Source organism: Diceros bicornis, chromosome 41 (genome assembly GCF_020826845.1).
Source record: "Diceros bicornis minor isolate mBicDic1 chromosome 41, mDicBic1.mat.cur, whole genome shotgun sequence".
Taxonomy (NCBI): domain Eukaryota; kingdom Metazoa; phylum Chordata; class Mammalia; order Perissodactyla; family Rhinocerotidae; genus Diceros; species Diceros bicornis.
Genome location: NC_080780.1, coordinates 1,267,453 through 1,288,163, shown reverse-complemented (window position 1 = coordinate 1,288,163; position 20,711 = coordinate 1,267,453). Strand labels below are relative to the sequence as shown.

Below are 20,711 nucleotides of genomic sequence, written 5' to 3'. Positions count from 1 at the left end.
GCTAATTTTAGCAGGGCTTGGCAAGTGCTGGCATGTTCAGGGCATGACAAGTTCACTCCCAGGCGAGAGCTGGGCCGAGCTGGGGGGACGTTGTCTGCGTGCCATCCAGCGTCCAAAGCCCAAAAGGCCTGAATGACCTCCCCAGCCTCTGAGGCAGGTTTTCAAGATTTACAGTTGAAGAGCCTGACGAAAACAAGCATTTTTTCACTTGGGGGGACGTCCCCGGGGTAGGGTGGGGGGCAGCCACGAGGGCAGCGCCCCGCCTCCACCTGCTCCCCAGCTCTTGCCTCTCCCTCTCCCCCTCCTCCCCCGCCCCAGGCGCTCCCTTTCCTCCTCCCCACCTCCCTTCCCACCCCTGACCTATCTCCCCCGCCCCCTGCCCCTCTCCTCCGCCCCGCCCACCCCTGTTCCTCCCCCGCCCCCCACCTGCGCCAAACCAGTCCTGTGGCTTGATTGGCGGAAGGGACACACTCACCCGGTGGGGTTGCGGAGCATAGGGCAGGCGAGGAGAGCCCCGGGAGGTCCCAGTTCTCTGCCCTGCGCCCTCCCCACCCGCTCCCGGCGGGGTGTGCCCTGCTCCAGGCCTCAGGCCAGGCCTCCCTGCCACCAGTCTGCCCCTCCCTGCCCAGGCACTGCACAGACCCCGGATGGTATGAAAATCCGCTGGGGGTCCCTGTGGCCCAAGACCAAGTCCGGACTCTTGGGCCTGGTAGCACCTCCCTGTCTGCCAGGCTCCTCAGTGCCCTCTCCTGCCCTGGGCAGCGTGGTGACTGCCCGCCCTGGCACATCCAAGGACTGGAGGGTGGATAGACTGGTTCCGCCCCCTCCACTGTACCTCTGGGCAGCGAATCCTGACCCCAGCGTACAGAGGACATGGGGCACCGCCCTACAGCGCTGTCCCCGTGGCCCTTGTCAACCCTGACCCCATACAGTTCTCCTCTGCCCTTCCGGCCCTGCCTGACCCTCTGGCAGTGGGCAGAGTATTTCAGCAGCTGCCTGCTGAGTGCTCTCAGTACAGAAGCCCTGGGCAGCCTGCCACCAGCAACTCTCCAGCCAGGTGGCCCTCACCTGCACAGGTGGGCCTCAGTCTCTGGGGCTGCAGCCCAGCCCTGGTCTCAGCAGGCAGGAGTGTCTCCACCCCCAAGAAACCTACTTCTTGGCCCCTCGGAGAGATGGCGATGGATGCCACAAGGAGCCAGGCCCAGATAGCCTTGAATCTGGTAAGGGTCACCCCAAAGCCAGGGAGAATGGCCCCAGGGCCATGGCAGGGGCAGGTTCTCCCTGTGCAGACAGGGCAGTTGGTTTGGCAGAGTAGAGGTCGAGGTGGTGCTGGACTCCTTGAAAGGAGCCACTCAGGCTAACAGAGAACTGTGCCTGTCACTGGCCCCCTCCCCACTGCCCCCTCCTGACACCCCTGGTTCAGCCTCTGGAGGAGGGGTCTGCAGGGACAGCATCTTCCAGGGAACTTACTCCTGGAGCTGACAGTACCACGGCCCCCGCAGGACCCCTGCTTCTGGTGCCCTGGCCTGGGCTTTTCAGGGGAGTGTCGGACTTCCCAGTGCTCTCTGGCTCTCAGGGGCATGCCCATCTTGGCTCTCCTGGGATCCTCGCGGCAGGGCTGGGGTGGATGGGGGATCCTCTCCCACGGGAGTATGAGGACGACTGGCCCATGGTCACCCACTGTGTACAGTACACAGCCAGCTGAGAGCCTGGGAGCACAGGGGCCAGCTGCAGCTGGACACATAGCCAGCCCACACTGCCCTCTGGGTCCCAGGGATGGGCTCTGGAGCCCATGGGATCTCCAGCATTTCCCCAGGGGGCCTGTTCCCTGCTATCTGGGGCCCACAGCTCCACACATGCCAGCCTCTCCCAGTCTGTCCTGGGGTGGGATACTCCCTCAGGCCTTCCCTCAGTCTCCTCATCTGTCAAATGGAGCGCCCACACTGTGTCCCACCAGCTGAGCCCTGCAGACTCAGCCCCCTGCACCCCTGTCCAGCCAGCACTGCCCCTCCCACCTTGCTTCCAACCTGTGCTCTGATGACCTTGTCCAGGCCTGTGGCCTTAAGGACTGTCCACATAGTGACAGCTTCCAAATTTATATCTCCAGCCAGACTGCCCCCTGAGCTCCTGCCTCACACATCCAGCTGCTGCTTGGCACCAGTCTCCCCTTGGCTCACAGACATGCCAACATGCCAACACCAAGCTCCTGACTCCCCCCAACCCAGCCCATCTCTGTGAGTGGGGCCTCTCGCCTAGCCGCTCAGGCCAAACCCAAACGGGTACCCCAGACTCCTCTTTTTCTCACCCCTATGCCTCAGCCTGTCAGCAGAGCGTTACCGCTCCATGTTCAGAAGTCGAGACTCTGACGGCTCCCTCCTCGCCCCACCCCGGTTGTTGGGACAGCCTCCGGGCCTCTCATTCCCGGGTGAGGCCTCAGCCGGCAGGGCCCCCTCTGAGGTCCCTTCAGGCCTGTGCTCCAGGCACCTGCCTGTGCAGGTGTCCTGCCCACTTCATGTGAAGCAGCAGCTGCTCACCCCTTTCTCCTCCCAGCTTCATTTCCTCTCCACCAACCTGCTGTCCGTCCGCTTGTTCGTGTGATTCCCTTCTGTTGCTCCCTGAGGGCAGGGTCTTGTCTGTTCTCCAGCACCCCATGCAGTGCCTGGCATGCAGTGGGCATCTGCTAGGGAGACAAGGTCAGATGGTGGCCCTGCTGGAGGTGGGGAAGTCACTCGAGCAGGAACCCCCCATGTTTGGGTGTAGTGGTGAGCACTGACGATGTGTCTTGTGACCCCCTGTTGAGCAGGCGAGGGTGCAGCTGCAGGGAGTGGGGAAACAGGCCTGTCTGTGCTTTGTTTGTTCCCCTGAGGCCTGGGTGGGGGCAAGTGTCTTCTCTGGGCTCCTCAGGCAGCGCCCTGCATTTCCTAGGCTGCTCAGGCAAGTCCTTTAAGCCAGCTTGCACGGACACTCAGCACGAGACTCAAAAGAGACTTTTGTAGCTGGGGTCTGGGCTCCAGGAAGGGCTGGGGGCCTGGGCCGTCAAATCAGGCAGTAGGCAGCCCAGCAGGGTTAGGGGTGGGCTCTGAGCCTTCTGGCTCTGTAAGCTTGGGAAAGTGCACCTCTGTGCTCCGTTTCTTTATTTGTAAGAAATGAGATAATAAAGTGCGTAGGTCCTGGGAGATTTAAGCAGGATAAGGGAGAACCGGATAAAGGAGATAAGGGGATGCCAGAGCCGGGCCTGGTACATGTGCCTGCTCCTAGGATTGTTCCCAGGGGTCTGTGAGGCAGACCTTGCCCGCGTGACTTGAACCCCACTCATGCCCCCCGGACACACAGCCTTGAGGGTTGAGGGAACCACGCAGGTGGGAGTACCTCCTCTTGGGCTTGCATGCGGACAGAGCGCAGTGTCCGCGGCCCCCATGCACCTGAGGAAGGGGCTTGCACCCACCATGGAGGACGCTCCGCATGGTGAGAGGTGACTCCCGGAGGTAAGGTATGCTGGAGGCCCTTGTCAGCCTGTGACCACCTGGAATATTGGACTGCAGCCTCGGAACCTTCCAGAACCCCTCCCCCAATCTGTGCCCATTGGGAACAGGGAATGGGCACAAGTGTGCGTGTGTGTGAGGAAGGGTCCCACAGTCCCGTGGTATGGACAGCGAGGAGATCCTGCAGCACCTGGCTTGGGCAGGGTGCGGTGTGAGGGCGTATGACCGGGCGTCTCCTGCAGGACCCCCACTGCCCGGGACAGGCTCCCCCACCCCATGCACCCTGCCCAAAGTGGGTGGCCTCCCCACAGCCCCAGTGAGAATGCAGATCTACTTTTACAGAAATCCCATCAGAAATCCAGATTTTTCTGTAAAAATGTCTCTATTTAAACATTGGCAGCAAATTTAAGCTTTTGAGAATATTATACAGGACAAATCAGACCCACAGGCCAGATGCAACTTTATTTACAGAAGGGAATCAGGTTCTAGCGAAGGTCCCGTCTCCCCGTTTCACTCACGCTCACACGTGTTTCCTTGCGAAGGCCCCAGAGGTCCTGTCAGGGGCGCCCTGGTGTCCATGTCAAGTTGCTGCTGGTGGATGTGGGTCCTGTTGAGTCCTCACTGTCCCAGCACTGCACGTGCTTCTTACGTGCTTGCAGGACTCTCTCTGTAGACCAGATTCCTAGGAGAGCAGTTGCTAGATGAAAAGTAAATTTTGATAGCAACTCCAAATTGCCCCCTGACTAGGAGGTTTGACTTCGTGTGATTTCTGGGGTTCCACGGAGGGGACTTTCTGGTTTTGCCCACAGTCGATGGCAGGGCCCCACACGAGCCTGGACACAGAGAGTGAAGCCTTTGGCCCAAGGCCCCTCGTCAGTCCAGGCTCACGGCCACCAGAGGGGCTGCCACGACAGAGGATGGAGCCCAGCAGGGCCCGAGGGCTGGACCTTTTCAGGATCAGCATCACTTTTATTAAGAGCCCATAGATGTCTTCTAATCTGTCCCTCTGACTGATTCCGTCTCAGGGGAGATGCTGGGCAGCCTCTCAAGGACTTCAGACAGCCTCCCGTGCATGGCTGTGGGTGCTGGCCCCACCGCGGTGTGCTGGCGGCATGTGGCTGCACAAGTGACTTCTTTAAGCCTTTCCCCATCTAGAAGGTGGGCAGATGCCGGCACCTTCCCTCGTGTGCTGTGACGAGGGTGTGAGGCAGCTTGTGTAAGGCACTCAGCTCGGGGCCTGGCATATTGGAAGAATTCAGCAGATGTTAATGTTACTATTCGTTCCTGGCACATTTTATGTTTGAAAGTGTGTGAAAGAAAGACAGAGGAGGCAAAACTCGTAGCAGTGGGTCTGAGGACAGCCTGGATGGTTTCACAGAGCGCTGGGGGCTTCTCCAGAGCTGTGCACCACTGGGACAGCCTTGGGGTGGGCTGCACTCTGACCCTGTGCCCGGAGCTGCAGAATGGCTTAGCAAACACTGGCGTTTGATGCTGTGTTCTGTCATAGATTTTGTCAGCCCCATCCCTTTGTGACCTTCCCTGGGTTTAAATTTTAAGTGTGGGGGCACTGACCTTCCCAGAATGTTCCCCCTCCTGCTAACATCAGGTATCCCTTTACCTGTCATCTGGCAGAACTGAGCCACAGGCCCAGCTCGAAACCAAATAACCAGCAAAAGGGGAGAGGAGAGCTGTGCCTGGCTTAGCCCACCCTGGGCTGTCCCTGGGCTTGGGCAGGGGCCGCCTTCCTTTAACGTGCTACCTTCCCCAACAAAATGTGGGATCTACAAACTGAGGAAGAAGGGGCAAAGGTTGTGTGCCTCCTGGCTGAAATTCAGAGCGTCTCCACCCGGGGTTACAGGGAAGACTGCTGGCGAGAGAGTGAGTGAGTGTGAAGAATGGATCCATGGCTTTTATGAGAATATCTTTCATTTCCTTTTTGGTCCAAATAGCCAGTGAATTAAAGTGGCCTTCTCTCCATGAATATGCGGGAAGGGGGAAAGGGGCAGCCACACCGCCGTCCACACACAGGGTCAGAGCAGGGTCTTGCTTACTGGGGCCATGTGGGCATGGGCAGCGTTCACGGCCTGACCTCAGGCCACCATGGAGGGGCGAGTGGTCACTCCCTGGAAGGTGCTCGAGGAGACACCCCCCCAGGCCGTCCATACTCACGGGAATGGTGGCATTGAATCAGAGCTTTGTGTGCACAGGCCTCCCTCCTGTCAATGCGTAGGGACCCTCTTCCCTCTGTCGGCCTCAGAGCCTTCCAGACTAGGGACCGCCATGCTTCAGTCAACCAGACACCTCTAACTAGTTTCACCTCTAACTAGAGTTCCTTTGACTATCCCTTATGCACATTTGTGCACACTGGCCCATTTATTCCCTTAGCATAAATTTCTGGAAGGAGAATGACCGGATCTTTTAGACAGTAATCCCTGCTGCCCATCACCTCTAGATGGGCTCTTCCAGCCCATGACTCATCCACTCTCCAGGTTAGCCCCTTCCTCCTCCCCTCGTTGGGATCTAAGGCACAAAGGGAGGCGCCACATCTGTCCTCTGCCCCTCACCCTCCAACACACCCCAGGCCACATTTGTTTAGAGGCTGGTCGTGGAACTCTGCTGTTCTAACTTTTCAACTGGTTTTAACTGTGGTGGTTTGAAACAATGGATCATCCTGGACCCAAGGTCAGAGGGCAAAGGAGACCCTCGGTGTGTGTGGGAAATACCTGGTCCCCCCCCCACCCGGTCCCCCTGAGGTCCCCCTCCCCCACCTACCCACTCCCCCTCCTGTGCAGGCGGAGCAGATCCTGGCAGAGTTCCAGCTGCAGGAGGAGGACTTGAAGAAGGTGATGAGGCGGATGCGGAAGGAGATGGACCGAGGCCTGAGGCTGGAGACCCATGAGGAGGCCACTGTGAAGATGCTGCCCACCTACGTGCGTTCCACCCCAGAAGGCTCAGGTACCATGGTCCAGGGCAGGGCAGGGATGGGATCCACGTGGGAAGGGCAGCTCCTCATCCAAAGGCAGCTGTCCTCAGGCCCCAGCAGGGAGAGGTGCCCCAGGCCCCTTTTAATGGCTCTGACTATCCCCAGCAGCCCTGAGACAGGTCCCAAATACACTGGGCCCCAGACACAGGCCGCTCCCCTAGCACAGCCCTGGGGCCCTCAAGCTCACTCTGGTCTCAGGAAAACTGGCTTTTTTCATCTCACAATGGGAAACTGGTTCCCCTGGGTCACTTGGGGGACACGCAGACCAATCCTGAGTCTGGGTCATTTCACTAGGTCTTCAGCTGGGCCCTGGGCTGGGGGTGACTTCAGTCCAAAGCGGAGGGTTCCCACTGACTTCCCCAGTTCACCTTTGACCCCTTCCACAGTTTACTCTGGGGTTCCCCAGATGTCTGGCCTCAGCAGCCCCATGTCCAGCTGCTCTGGGCCCCCCGTACCTTCCCCTCCTCCTCTTCCTGGTCTTGGGGGTCCTGCTGGGTTGGTGCCCCTGAAGCTGATGTGCTCCTCCCTGTGGCTGCAGAAGTCGGGGACTTCCTCTCCCTGGACCTGGGCGGCACCAACTTCAGGGTGATGCTGGTGAAGGTGGGGGAGGGCGAGGCGGGGCAGTGGAGTGTGAAAACTAAGCACCAGATGTACTCCATCCCTGAGGACGCCATGACGGGCACCGCCGAGATGGTGAGCAGCTTGGGCCAGGGGCTGGGGGCTGGGGTCAAGACCACCATGGATCTCAGAGCTCAGCTAGCCTTAGTGGGAGGGCCCACCTATCTACCCAGGGTGGGAGGGCAGCTGTGGGCAGGAGGGTCACCCAGGCTCAGAGGGCCCAGGGAGGCAGCTAGGAGGACTAGGTGGATGGCCACCGGGCATGGCCTCAGCAGGTTAGACCCTGCCCAGTTTCTCAGAAGGATCAGAAACATGACACGGCAGCTGAGAGAACACAGTGGTCCAGCCGCATGCAGCCCACACACTCCACTCTCTCCGCATGTGTCGCCCCCTCGCCCTCCCCCGGCATGGACACCAAGTGGGATGACTGTAATCATAATGTCTGCCCAGGCAGCAAGGCCACCCTGACCACGGGGAGGACTCAGGAGCAGGGCGCAGAAGTAGAATGAGCCCTGGGGGGAGGCGGACAGAGCCAGAGACGATCCCCTGAGGGGCAGGGTTTCAAGGCAGGAAAGCCTGGTCCTCACCACACTCCTAAATGCTTGGCACTGGGCATGAATCAAGGCAGCAGGGGTGGTGTGGGTGCCTCTCTGGCCCCAGCACCCAGCAGGGAGCTTGGTCAATCAGCAGAGCACTCAGCAATGCCCAGTTCTGTGGACAGGCCCACGTGAGCTGGGTGGGGGCTGGTCCTGGGCAGGGGCAGGGGTGGGGCAGCCAGGACACCTGGAGGTGGCAAAGGACACTCTGGGTGCTGGAGACAGAAATCATAGTTACGGCCAGGGATGTACCTCTGTCCTCTGTGTCTGAGGCCGGACCTCACTGGGTCCAGCTGGGAAGGCCAGGCTGACAGAGCACAGCTGGGCTGGGGACCAGCCCTGTCCTGGTGTCACACTGTCCCAGGGGCTGCCGTCACCAGGACTCTGGCATTGGGAGAGGCTCAGGGCCTGAGTCCACAAGCAGTGGTGATCAGGAGAGGGGAACTGAGGTCAGGCCCCGAGGCTGTGCTTTCCTGGGGCTCGATGGCTCAGCATGAGCTGAAGAGCACCTCAGGCTTGAAACCCCAGGGGGCTGCAGCCAGCCCACCCTCTGTGGTCGGATGGCTCTTCCAGCTCTTTGACTACATCTCTGAGTGCATCTCCGACTTCCTGGACAAGCACCAGATGAAGCACAAGAAGCTGCCCCTGGGCTTCACCTTCTCCTTTCCCGTGAGGCACGAAGACATCGACAAGGTGGGGCCAGGCGGAGGGCGGGTCGGGGAGGAGGTGGACGCACAGACAGACAGATAGACACGCGCCCCAGAGAAAGGCATGCCGCAAACTCTGCCGTGTGCTGGCTCCAGGCGCAGCCCCCCAAGTTGAGAAAGAGCCAAATTATGGCTCTATCACTTACATTCTATGAGACTTGGGGAAGTAGCGTTAGCAGATTCTCACTCTTCCCCTTAAGTCCCCCAACACCCTGTGAGAAGTGCACTATGACCACCCCCGTGACAGATGAGGACACTGAGGTTAGCAACTTGCCCACAACGGGAAGTGACAACGTTGGGGCTCACACTCGGGCAGGTGGCCTCCAACACACCCACATGTCGTCACCTGCTGTACCACCTGAGGCAGAGGCAGAAATGTGCAGGGCTGAGGCTTCACCCTGCCTGCGAGCTGGCAAGTTTCTCTGCCACAGTTGTGCGCACACACACGCACACACACACCCATAAGTTATACATACATATATATGCACATAAATTATACATGCATACATATACACACGTAAATTAAACATAAATATATATAAACATCAAATATACATACATCGATTGTATGTAAATTATATACATTCCTCAATTTTACATACATATGTACACACACCAATTGTACATACGTGCACGCAGTACATGTAAATTTTACATACACATGCGAGTTATACATACACATGTAAATATACGTGCATATACACACATGCACATTACATGTGTGTGTGTAAATTATACATGCATGGGTAACACATGAGACCTCTGGGTCAGAGAGAAAGCCAGTTCGGGACTCGCGGCAGAGCAGCAGCTGGATCAACATCTCATGTTGGTTTCTGAGCCCCAGTCCCCGCAGCGTCCTGAGGGCCAGATGGTTCCTTCACATGCAGTGGGTGCACTACAGGAGAGAAGCCCCCATCTTACCCAGGGCTGCTCCCCTCTGACCTCATCCTACTCTGGGAGGACGTCTCTGGGCTTTACTACACAAACATTCTTCAATTGGCTGGGACCCAGCCCCGCAGAAAGACCAGATACTTGTGGAGAGTTGTCTCCAGTGCCTCTCAAAGTTACATGCCTGCTTTGAGCCTAAGTTTCCTCGACTGTAAAGTGGGATGCGTGTCCCTGTCGTCCAAGTTAGCTGCCCGTCCCTTCACCCCTGCCCCCAGCATTCATCAGCAGCCACAGAGGCCCTCCTCTTCCCTCAGGGCATCCTTCTCAACTGGACCAAGGGCTTCAAGGCCTCGGGGGCAGAAGGGAACAACATCGTGGGGCTCTTGCGAGACGCCATCAAACGGAGAGGGGTGAGGTGGCACCTGCGCCTGCCCCCGCGGCTGCTCTGGACCTCCTCCCCCTGCCCCCAGGCCAGGATGCCAGGGAGGGCCTTCTGGGTGTCCCCCCAGGAAGGAATGCTGTCCTCCCTTGCCTGGCTGGACCAGCCCAGAGCAGGCTGAGCTGAGACCCCGGCCCCATCACTGCTTCCTCTGTTCCTCTTGGCAGGACTTTGAGATGGACGTGGTGGCGATGGTGAATGACACCGTGGCCACAATGATCTCCTGCTACTACGAAGACCGCCGGTGTGAGGTTGGCATGATTGTGGGTAAGAATGTGTGCCCTGCCCTATCTGAGGCCCTTGCCACCACAAAAGACAGGGCCGAGGCCCCCCTGTCTACAGCAGGCTGCACAGGCCTCCTTCTGCCTCTGCCTCGGGCCCTGAGGAGTGAGGGCCAAAGTCCTGAGCAATTGGTGATGGTCGGAGCAGGGCCTGTGTGCCAGGTACAGACCGCAAAGGTGCTGGAGCCTGGGGCGGTCTTGGGGAGCAGCAGGGTTGTCCTGAATGCAGGCGCTCTTTACTGGTGGGACGCATCTCAACATGCGCACGTCGCTGCATCAGATGGCACACCAGCTGCCCATCCACCTGGTCCATCAGGATTGAATTAAAACACCTTATCTGGTAAATTGACCAAACTGGACAGATTTGTCCAAGCGGAAGAGGATAAGCAAAAGCCGTCATCCCTTCCTGGACGGTCTGACCCTGCCCAGGGCAGCTGCCTGCGTTGCCGGAAGTGAAGGCAGGTGCCAGGAAGGGCAGCAGCACCGGCCCCCGGGGCTTTCCCCGCCAACCGAGGGCCTTTCCCAGAAGTTCCCGGGGTGTTACAATGTGCGCTTACTGAAAAGCAATCCTGTCTGATCAGTTACGCACTGGGTACACAGGTGTGAGGTTTTTTTCTGGACTCTCTGCGCCCTGGTTACCCAGCAAGTCAGTGTTCAAGTTGTTTGCTTCGCTGGTCCCTTCAGAGCCAGCCCTGAAAGGTTACATATTTGTCTTCTTAGGACCCATCTACAACTGTATATATATGTCCTGAGCTGCAGCCTGACCTTGCTTGGTCGCTCCTCTTGTTTGTCACATCTCCTTCCTTTCTCACCTTTCAGATGGAAAGTCGTGGTTAAGTCCACCCCCTAGACAGGAGCTCCAGGAGCCGTTCTCCCCGGCTCTCTCCTCCACAGCTGCCTGAGGCAGTGGGGTTGGGGCACCTCAGCCTGAGTTCTGCAGCCGTGGGCCTCGGGCATACTGCTCTTGGAGCAGAGATGACAGAGGGTGGCCTGTGGTCACATCTGCCCTGCAAACACTCTTGTTCACTCTGCTCAGTGCTTAAAAAGCACATTGATGATAATTACCGAGATCTAAAAATTGGGAGAATTCACATCAAAGTCTGGATTTCTGTTTTTTCCCACAAAAAATTGGAAGGCCCGGCATCACTGGCCTCACTTCCTACTGGGCAGCACCACTGGTCTGCTTCTGAGGTGCTGTCCCTGATGACTTTAGGGGCGTGCAGCCCATGCAGTCACACTCAGACTGAAGCTCTGCTGTCATTGTTTTGAATAATTTATGAACAAAGGAGCCCAAGTTTTCACTTTGCACAGGACCCTGCAAATTACAAATTCCAGAGCCACTCCCACCTGCAGTAGCCCATATACTGCTCCCAAGGCTCCACACTGTGCCTTACTCACCTCTGAGTGGCCCTCCAAAACAGGGCTCAGGATGGAGAAGCTCAAACACAGGCATGGAAAGTGCCAGAAAACAATAGTGGTGCATAGATAAGATAAAACCATAACATTCTGCACCCATCTCTAGCTGGCAAAGCACTTTGACACGTTTCCCTCAATCCTCCCAACTACCCAGGAAATGGGAGGAGAAGGTGTTACCATCCCCTCTGGAAGAAGAGGAACAGCCCAGAGAGGTGGGCTTATCTACCTGAGGTCACACAGCAAACCCAGGTCTTCTGGCGTCTGGGAAAGCCACCTTTCCTTTGCTCCAGGGATATAGGGAGACTGTTCACCCCTTCACACAGTGGTGGATGTGGGGGGCTCAAGGAAGCTGGGAAGACAGGGTCACAAGGGGCTTCCTGCCTGCAGGAACCAGGGCCTACTGCTGGTGGGGGGGACAGCACCCAGGAGGGGCGGGGTCCCAGGAAGGTGCCCTGTCCTGCCCCGGGCAGGGTGGGGCCTGACGTTATCGCCCCACAGGCACAGGCTGCAACGCCTGCTACATGGAGGAGATGCAGAACGTGGAGCTGGTGGAAGGGGACGAGGGCCGCATGTGTGTCAACACCGAGTGGGGCGCCTTCGGGGACGCGGGCGAGCTGGACGAGTTCCTGCTGGAGTACGACCGCGTGGTGGATGAGAACTCCCTGAACCCCGGCCAGCAGCTGTAAGGCGCGCCCCTCCCCCAGCCGCGCGGGGCGGCAGATGGGCTTGCGACGCAGATAATGGGCTTGTTTTCAAACAGCTCAGGGGAAAAGCAAACTGACAACCCCCTCCTAAGCTGGCTGGTCTCTTCCTTCAGCTCCCATTCATGGCTTGCCCGTCTGTAAACCCGGAACAGTGAGAGATGTGAAGGTTTAGTCCCCAAAAAGAGAGTCTGTGCATAGATCAGCCGCACCTCCCACCTTGGACAGGTGGCATAGGAAGGCTCTGAGACGCCCCCAGCAACATTAACTGGGTTTAACCCAGAGTTCCCCAAAGTACAGACAAACCTGTCCGCGTTCACAGAGTGGATAGTAGTATTTTGTGGAATGCTGCCAGGGCGCAGAGCGCAGCTGGAGAACCAGCCCTCACAGAGGTTGTCGTGAGTCACCGTACCCTTTATTAGCCGCCTAACCAGATGCGCCAGGCACGGGCTGATTCCTTCGTTAGCTTCCTATCTGACTCGCATAAACCTCTGCTAGGTCAGTAGTAGTCAATGTGCTACTAAATGAAAACACGGAGGCTCGCAGACGTCGGCATGAACGCGCCAGCTCCGTGGCTTCCAGGAGCACAGAGCCCTAGCGTGGCGGTAGGGGTGCGCCCCAGACTGGTCACCAGCGCCTCCAAGTTTTAGTTTCCCCGACTGTAACTGGGCGATGAGAACAGCACCCCATCACAGGCTGTGGGAGGACTGAAGTGGATTCAGCGCAAGGCTCACCAGAAGGGCTGGACTGAGGCTCCGCTCGCGAGCCCCAAAGCACGCTCCTCATCCCTGTAGTCTTAAAGCCCCGTTGATAAACGAGGGAGCGGGCACGAACCAGGCTTGCCAAGGGGGTGTCACACCGCCACATGGCCTCCTCGCGGCCGCGGTGGGGCGGTGGCGCCGGCTCCCGAGCTCCGCTTGCGCGTGGAGTCTTCCCTCCGGGGTGACCCTGCCGCCCTCTGCGCAGGTACGAGAAGCTCATCGGCGGCAAGTACATGGGCGAGCTGGTGCGGCTCGTGCTGCTGAAGCTCGTGGACGAGAACCTGCTCTTCCACGGCGAGGCCTCGGAGCAGCTGCGCACGCGCGGCGCCTTCGAGACACGCTTGGTGTCGCAAGTGGAGAGGTGCGTGGGTGGCGCCTGCAGGTTGCAGTGCGCAGGAGGAGGGGTCCGGGACAAGGACGCAAGGGGCGTGTTGCAGGCGAGGGCGAGGTGGGGTGCTGGGGGCCGAGCTAATGGGGCTGGGGCCGGGGGTGAGGTCCTGGGGTGGTGGTGAGATCACCGGGTGCAGTGTCCCGGGCCAGGCTTAGGGGGCAGGGGGCGGGGGTGAGGTCCCGGGGTGCAGGGTCGGGGGCTGGGATCAGGGCGCAGGCGAGGTCCCGGGGCTCAGAGGGCGGAGCTTAGGAGGTAGACGGGGAGGCCCAGGGCGGGCGGGAGGTGAGGTGCTGCGGCAGGGCGCCGGGACCCGGCTCAGGGGGCGGGGGTGGCCTCCAGCCCCCAGTAGAGCCCGCCGCCAGGCAGTTGAAGCAGCCCGCGCGCCCCTCCCGTGGCTCCTCACCGGCCGTGGACGTCGCCTCACTTCGTCCACGCAACAGCCCTGAGGCGCGGCACTGTGGCCCCGGTTAGAGCGGAGACCCTGGGCTTAAAGAGAAGAGTAATGACCAGGTTACTGCTGGTCCCTTGCGGAATCGAACCCGCTCCCCTCCGGATCCCGAGCCCCAAGCGCTTTACCTGCGTGAGGTGGGCAGGGGGAGGAGCAGAGGCCGCCGCTGGGGGTCGGGCTGGCCAGGTGAGCGACCTTCCAGCGACGCCCTCCCCGCTCCCGCCCCTGCCCCGCAGCGACTCGGGCGACCGCAAGCAGATCTACAACATCCTGAGCACGCTGGGGCTGAGGCCCTCGGCCACCGACTGCGACCTCGTGCGCCGCGCCTGTGAGAGCGTGTCCACGCGCGCCGCGCACATGTGCTCCGCGGGGCTGGCGGCCGTCATCAACCGCATGCGCGAGAGCCGCAGCGAGGACGTGATGCGCATCACCGTGGGCGTGGACGGCTCGGTGTACAAGCTGCATCCCAGGTGAGCCCGCGCAGCCGCCCGCCCCGCCGCGCCCAGCCTCCCCGCGTGGGGGCGCGTCCTGAGGGCAGAGCTCGGCCTCAGTCTCCACTTACGAAACGCGGGCCGAAACGGACGCTCTCCGAGGCCCAAGGACTCTCATCTCCTCGCCCACCTTGGTCCAGACGCAAGGGAAGGGTTCCCTAGGCTTATCCCCTGCGGCTGCGTTGAGTAAGCCAAAAGGCTCTGGAGGGTGGGCCGGGGGGAGGCCATCTGGGAGCGCAGGGAGGAGGTTCAGCAGCTCTGCTTCCTCCTGCTCAGCTTCAAGGAGCGGTTCCACGCCAGCGTGCGCAGGCTGACGCCCAACTGCGAGATCACCTTCATCGAGTCGGAGGAGGGCAGCGGCCGGGGAGCGGCCCTAATCTCCGCGGTGGCCTGTAAGAAGGCCTGCATGCTGGTCCAGTGAGAACGGAGGCCGCTAGGCAAGGAGGAGGCTGTGGCCGGCTGCTAGACCTGGGCTCTGGGGGACATGCTCACCACGGATGCTCCCCACCTGGCAGAGTCAAGAGGCCTCTCCTTGTAAGGACCATGGATGCCTCTCAACTCCCCTGCTACCCCGGAAGATGGGGAAAGGCCTGTGGGGGGAATGCGGGGGTTCGTGGAAGGCCTCTTCTCTCAGAGTCAGTTGGTGGGACAGCCCTACGGCCCTGACTGGGTTGGGGGCTGGATGAGCAGGAATGGAGACCCCCAAGTCCCTTGCCTTACTTGTTGGAATCAAGGACCCAGAAGGAGTTGGTCACTCAGGACTTTGTTGCATTTCTGCACTGCCTGCCTCGTGGAGCTTTCAGCCTGGCTGTGGGAAGGGGGTGCCTTCTGCTGTGGCCTGGCTTCCCTGGGAACTTAGCCCAAATTGGGAGGCAGCCCCCCCCCCCCCCCCCCGACGCTGGGGCCGGCTAGACCTAGACCTGGGCTACAGGGTGGGTAGGGTGGGAGTGGAGGCTACAGGTACACCCGAAGCCTGGAGATGGCAGCCTTTTCCCTCCCAAAGCGCCCTCAGTGAGTGGTTTGTGGTTCTGGGATGGACCCTCACAGGAGAGGCAGAGCCTCCAAAGCCCCTACCCCAGGGGCCCAGAAAGAGGAGGAGCCCCACCCCTGCCACAGGCAGCCCTGGGAGCACCCCAGGGATGGACCTAGCTGCGGGGGCGCTGGCCCAGCAGCACTCAGCACACCCCGAGGGGCCACCCAGGCTTCTCTCTTCTCACCAGACCTCCATGTGCCACACCAACCTCTCCATGCCCAACTGGGACCGTGTGGTTTTTTTAATTAAAAGCTTTAAAAATTTAGAACCTGGCCTTGTCCGCTGTTCTTTGACCTCTGTGCGTAAGGGCTGTGGGTCAATATATAGCCATTGTCAATATATAGACGTGGTCACGTGCACACAGACACTCCGCAGGCCTAGGCGTATCTTGGAATTTGCCGTCCCCTCCAGCCAGCTACGCCAGGAAGTGTGAAGAGTGACAGATCAGGCTGTAGGAACACAAATGGGGTGGCATTTGGGGAGGTCAGAGGTACTGGACTTGCCCAGGACCGCACTCACCCGCCCGTAGAATGTGGGGTCTGGATCTACCCATCTCTAATCGCTCAGCAGCTCTGAGGTCTCTGAGAGCCCCAAAAGAGTGCCCGGGAAAGAGTGGGAGGCCAGGGTGCTGCCCGGGAAGGGGATCAGCCTGGTCTCTGGGGGCTGGTCCTGCTGTGGGTCGGTCTCAGCAGGGGCTCCCTTAGAGCCACTTGGGTTGTGACTGGGGGGGCCTGGGCTACAGGAAGTCACGTGACTTCTGAGGTCCTTCCAGATGCTCCTGGGTGAAATGCCTAACTGAGATAGCCAAGCCGAGGGCCTGATGCCATCTTACATATAGCCTAGTTACATATAAACACATATTTGTAGGATTTTAACATATACTCACTCTTCAGTGAGAGAAACTACTGAGCAAATCTGGGATAACTGTGTTGTTTCATTCAGAACTTAACCCCAAGTTGTGATTTTGAGCAGTCACATCCCGCTTGAGATGTTCTCTCATCTTCTGGTATGTCTCATATGGAATTGCTTCTTATCTTTTTAGTTCTGTTGAATCTAAATTATGCATCAAAAGTTTGTACGAGCGTTTGATTACTTCATTATTGGTACTAATGTACTCATGTTCGAGCATTCACATATGGGATCTCATTTTAATATAAATTACTTTCTAGTTTTCCTTTATGTTACAGTTCAGGGCACTGTATTGATTTTTTTAAATTCACTATGAAGGTAAGTTATATAGTCTATAAATTTCATTTCAGGAGAGTAAAGGAGGTGTTTTAAAATACGTGCTTGTTGTACAAAAGGGACATTGAGTCTGATGGATAAGAACCTCTCTGCATTCCTCACCCCAACTGGCAGAGTCTGGCCTCACTCCCGGGTGGAGGGGCAGCCCTGCAGAGTCGGGTTTCGGGGGGCAGCCAGCAGCGAACTCCTGCTCCAGGTTCGGGGGGCAGCCAGCAGCCCACTCCTTCTGCTCTGGAATGTCCCCTTCTTCCCAGCCCTTCTATGCCCTGGGCCTGCAAGGAGCCAGTGAGGCTGCTGCTCTGGCACAGCATAGGGCGCCCGGGCCCCTTGCTCCACGGTTGAGCCCACATGAGGGGCTTACAACCCACTTTCACGGGGGATTGTGCTCCAGGCAGTGCTCTTGCTCCAAAAGCATCACGTGCAGGTTCTGTTTGGGGTCACAGCCAGCTCAGGGCTGCCTTTTGCCCCTTGGTCGGAGGGGGCAGAGGCCAGGGCCAAGCTTCTTCACCCAAACGTCTGGGAATCCCTGGGGGTCTCAGGCCAGAGACCAACTTCAGTACCACCCACTGCCCTGCCAAGCCCTGTGGGGGCCCCAGGCCAGCCCTCCCCCAGCTGTCCTCTTGGCCTGGGCAGGTTCTGGGCTGGCCCTGCAGGAGGGGCAGTCAGATGGGGGTAGCAGGGGCCTCTCATTCAGCACCTGAAGTGGTGAGAGCTGTGAGCCTGCTCTGCTCTCGGGAGGTGTTGCATCCGGTGCTGCCGGAATGGGTGGACACCCGGATATTACAGGTTGGGGGCCTGAAGGTCACTAGGAACGTGGCTGGAATCTGCTTGGGGCCCTGTCTTCCCCCAGCCCAGGCAGGGGCTGCCAAGTTTGGTCCTGTCCTCTCCTCCTGTCCTTATTTGGTGCTCTAGGTGATAAGGCTGAGACATAAAGGGGGCTGTGGGCCCCTCGTGGCAACCAGGCTGCCACAGAGAGAGGATGGTGAGTGCCAGATGGGGGGATGCGAGGCCAGTGGCCTCCCAGCTATGGTCCCTTGGGCTAGGGGAGCAGAGCCAGCCGTTGCTGTGCCTGTGTTGGGCCTGGAGAGGTGGTCTCCAGGGACAGGAAGAGGACTCTGACACAGCCTCTCCTGGGCTGCTCTGGGGGTATTCATGGGGGGGAGTCTTTGGGGAGGCAGGGAGAGGACCCCTCCCCACCCACAGTTGCTGTAGGCCAGCAGGAAGGCGGGGACCCGGGGCAAGGCTGCAGCCACCAAGCAGGCCCAGCGTGGCTCTTCCAACGTCTTTTCCATGTTTGAGCAAGCCCAGATCCAGGAGTTCAAGGAAGTGAGTGCCCCACCCCCAACAGCCTGGGACCTGTCCCGGAGCCCCCGCCCCGATACACCCCTCTCCTCTGTAGGTCAGTGGTCCTGGCCCCTGTCCTTGCTCCTCCCACCACCCTCTGCCTTCCCTGAGGTCACGAGCTGCTCACACCTGGAGACTGAGGCCCCCCACCTCACAGGCTTTCAGCTGCATCGACCAGAACCGTGATGGCATCATCTGCAAGTCAGACCTTCGGGAGACCTACTCCCAGCTCGGTGAGTGCCCACCTCCCGCCCAGCCTGCCCTGCTCCCATCTCCTCACACCGCCCTCCCCCCAGTCACACCTAACTTCCACCTCACCTCCCCTGCTCAGAGCTGCCTGTGATTTGACACCCCCTGTGGCTGGGAAGGAGGGGAAGGCAGCCTGGGCTCCACTGGACCCTACGGGGTTCCTGTGTCCATCTCGTGCCCCCACCCCCCTAGGGAAGGTGAGTGTCCCAGAAGAGGAGCTGGACGCCATGCTGCAGGAGGGGAAGGGCCCCATCAACTTCACCGTCTTCCTCACGCTCTTTGGAGAGAAGCTCAATGGTGAGCCTGGGGCAGGCCTGGATCCTCCTGGCCAGGCAGCGAGCTTGAACCCTGCCTGGACCCTACCCGGACCCTACCTGGACCCCTCCTAAACCCCCTCCTGGACGCCCCCTGGCCCTTGCCCACCCAGAGGATGTGGAGCCCACCCCTGCTTCCCAGACCCACGGGCACTGGTCACCCCAAGTCTCGACTCAGGGTTGGAAAATGTGCTTTCAGCCTCCACTCCCAAATCCCAAATCTCCATCTCCTAGTCAGCCCGCCCCTCTCAGGAGGACCGCCCTTCTGGGCCCTGAGGGACACTTCGTATCAGGGAACACCCCCCCCACACACCTCTTCTGGGATGTGGAGGGCTCTCCCTGTACCCTGGGTTCCTCCTGGGTGGGTCAAGGGAGGTGAGGTGCGTGGGTTCTCACCTGTGCCCTCGGCCTCCCAGGGACAGACCCTGAGGAAGCCATCCTGAGCGCCTTCCGCATGTTTGACCCCAGCGGCAAGGGCGTGGTGAACAAGGATGAGTAAGTGGGAGCCGGCAGCGGGGCACCCTGCGGGAATTGGGGAGGGCAGTGAGGCCCCTTGTGAGGGTGGCGCCTGTACTGTGGGTCCTGTCTGCTCCTTGGGGGTGGCCACCTGGACCGAGGGAGCCTTCCTCCCCCCTCCATCTGCAGCCACTCACCCGGGGCTCTCCCACTGCTTCCCACCCACCCAGGTTCAAGCAGCTTCTCCTAACCCAGGCAGACAAGTTCTCTCCGGCTGAGGTGAGGATTCCTGGCTCCTTCAACAGCCCTCCCGTACCCCTTTGCAGAGCCCTTACCCCACTGGGCACTGGGGAGGCCTTGGTGACCCACTGCCCTTGTGGGCTTAGAGCCAGCTTTCTGGAGAAGGTACCGTCTCTGTTGAGACCTGGAGGGTAAAGGACGTGGAGTCAAAAAGGGAGGAGGGTGTGCCAGGCTGGGAGAGCGGTGTGTGCAAAGGCCCAAGGGTGAGAGCACAGTGGCACCTTCAACATCTGGAAGAGGTTCCGTACACGCGGGGGTGGGGGCGGCACAGAGAATAGAGGGGAGCGTCCCCAGGGCCAGGGTGGGCCCTTTGACCCATGGCCCCCATCGGGCCGCCCACACCCAGTCTGCCCAAAGTCTGACAACAGAAAAACATTAACTGAGAGTTTTGGGTTTGGGGCTGAAAAGGCTAAGGGCCAAAACGCAGCCCCAGGGGGAGGGAGAAGGGACACAGGTCTCCCTCAGGTCACACACTGGCCCCCCCAGGCCTCCCTAGCTGGGCAACCCAAGGCCTGCCTCTCACCAGTGCCTCCCACAGGTGGAACAGATGTTTGCCCTGACACCCATGGACCTGGCAGGGAACATCGACTACAAGTCCCTGTGTTACATCATCACCCACGGGGACGAGAAGGAGGAGTGAGCAGGAGACGCTGGTGGCCCGGTGGCCGTGACTCAGTGCCAGGCCCTTGGGGCCACCTCAATAAACATTGTTTCTGAATTAGACCTGCAGTGGTGGCCTGTCTGTGACAGATGGGGTGGGGTCAGCCAAGGGGATCCGAGGGGCCAATGCAGGGATCGCTGTGAGACTAAGCCAGGCCCCTCACCAGCCCACCTCGATGCACCTCACACTGCCCAGTGACAGATGAGCCATGATACGCCCATTTACAGATGAGGACACTGAGGCCTGAGAGGGTGGGCATCTCGCCCAAGGCTGCACCTCCAGGAGAGGAAATGTTGGGCTTTATGCCCACCTCCACCAGGCCCAGACCGAGGCGCACGATGGGCCCTCTGTTCAGCATCGTGAGGCTGCCTACCCAACGCTCAGCAAACTTCTGCCAACGGCCCAGCTGATGGGCAACGGCCCTGGGACTCTGCCCCTCGGACTGCTTGACCACACAGCCCCCATCTCTGCACGCCGGCTCAGGCGGGCCTCCCTACTCAGGCGTGTGGTGTGCTGGGCCCTGTGGGAAAAGCGCTGAGGAACCCATTTGAAAACACAACCAAACTTCACATGGGAAATGCAGGCAAGGTGCCGTGACACCAAAGGAGGGGCCAGAGTACACGCAGACTTCCAAGGAAATACTCAGGAACTGGCTCCATGCCTCTGAGGCGGGATGGCTGGAAATAGAAGAGGATTTCTCTGGAAAGGATTGTTAGTGTCCCATCCCACTCCTCACCTGGACAGGACACATCCCCATCATGGGTATTGGAGGGCAGCAGAGGAACCTCCAGAGCAGAAAACCCACGGTGGGGAGGGGGAGGGGAGAAAAGGGAGGAGGGGAAGAAGAGAGTGGGAGAAGCCAGAGGGAAAGAAGTGGGGGGGGGGTAAGAGAGGGAGAGGGATAAGG

At 59.6% G+C, this 20,711-nt stretch overlaps 2 protein-coding genes across 2 annotated transcripts; both read left to right on the top strand.

Annotated features, from left to right (window-relative positions):
* The first annotated feature begins 1,172 nt into the window (after nucleotides 1–1,172).
* On the top strand, nucleotides 1,173–15,076 carry GCK (glucokinase). Its single transcript, XM_058534716.1, has 10 exons — nucleotides 1,173–1,220; nucleotides 6,275–6,437; nucleotides 7,004–7,158; nucleotides 8,253–8,372; nucleotides 9,589–9,684; nucleotides 9,881–9,980; nucleotides 11,909–12,092; nucleotides 13,078–13,233; nucleotides 13,948–14,181; nucleotides 14,479–15,076. Exons 1-10 carry the CDS (start codon nucleotides 1,173–1,175, stop codon nucleotides 14,621–14,623), a joined length of 1,401 nt encoding a protein of 466 aa, XP_058390699.1. The 3' UTR covers nucleotides 14,624–15,076.
* A 2,612-nt stretch (nucleotides 15,077–17,688) lies between these two features.
* MYL7 (myosin light chain 7) lies at nucleotides 17,689–19,866 on the top strand. The gene is made up of 6 exons (XM_058534720.1): nucleotides 17,689–17,806; nucleotides 17,982–18,057; nucleotides 18,266–18,370; nucleotides 18,804–18,882; nucleotides 19,074–19,122; nucleotides 19,682–19,866. Exons 1-6 carry the CDS (start codon nucleotides 17,771–17,773, stop codon nucleotides 19,781–19,783), a joined length of 447 nt encoding a protein of 148 aa, XP_058390703.1. The 5' UTR covers nucleotides 17,689–17,770; the 3' UTR covers nucleotides 19,784–19,866.
* Nucleotides 19,867–20,711: the final 845 nt, after the last annotated feature.

Coding starts and splice junctions, on each gene's coding strand:
- MYL7 (XM_058534720.1), top strand. CDS start 17,771: ATGTTTGAGCAAGCCCAGATCCAGGAGTTCAAGGAA. Junction 18,371..18,803: donor CTTTGGAGAGAAGCTCAATG/GTGAGCCTGGGG, acceptor TCGGCCTCCCAG/GGACAGACCCTGAGGAAGCC. Junction 18,883..19,073: donor GGCGTGGTGAACAAGGATGA/GTAAGTGGGAGC, acceptor CCACCCACCCAG/GTTCAAGCAGCTTCTCCTAA.
- GCK (XM_058534716.1), top strand. CDS start 1,173: ATGGCGATGGATGCCACAAGGAGCCAGGCCCAGATAGCCTTGAATCTG. Junction 7,159..8,252: donor TGACGGGCACCGCCGAGATG/GTGAGCAGCTTG, acceptor TGGCTCTTCCAG/CTCTTTGACTACATCTCTGA. Junction 13,234..13,947: donor TTGGTGTCGCAAGTGGAGAG/GTGCGTGGGTGG, acceptor CCTGCCCCGCAG/CGACTCGGGCGACCGCAAGC.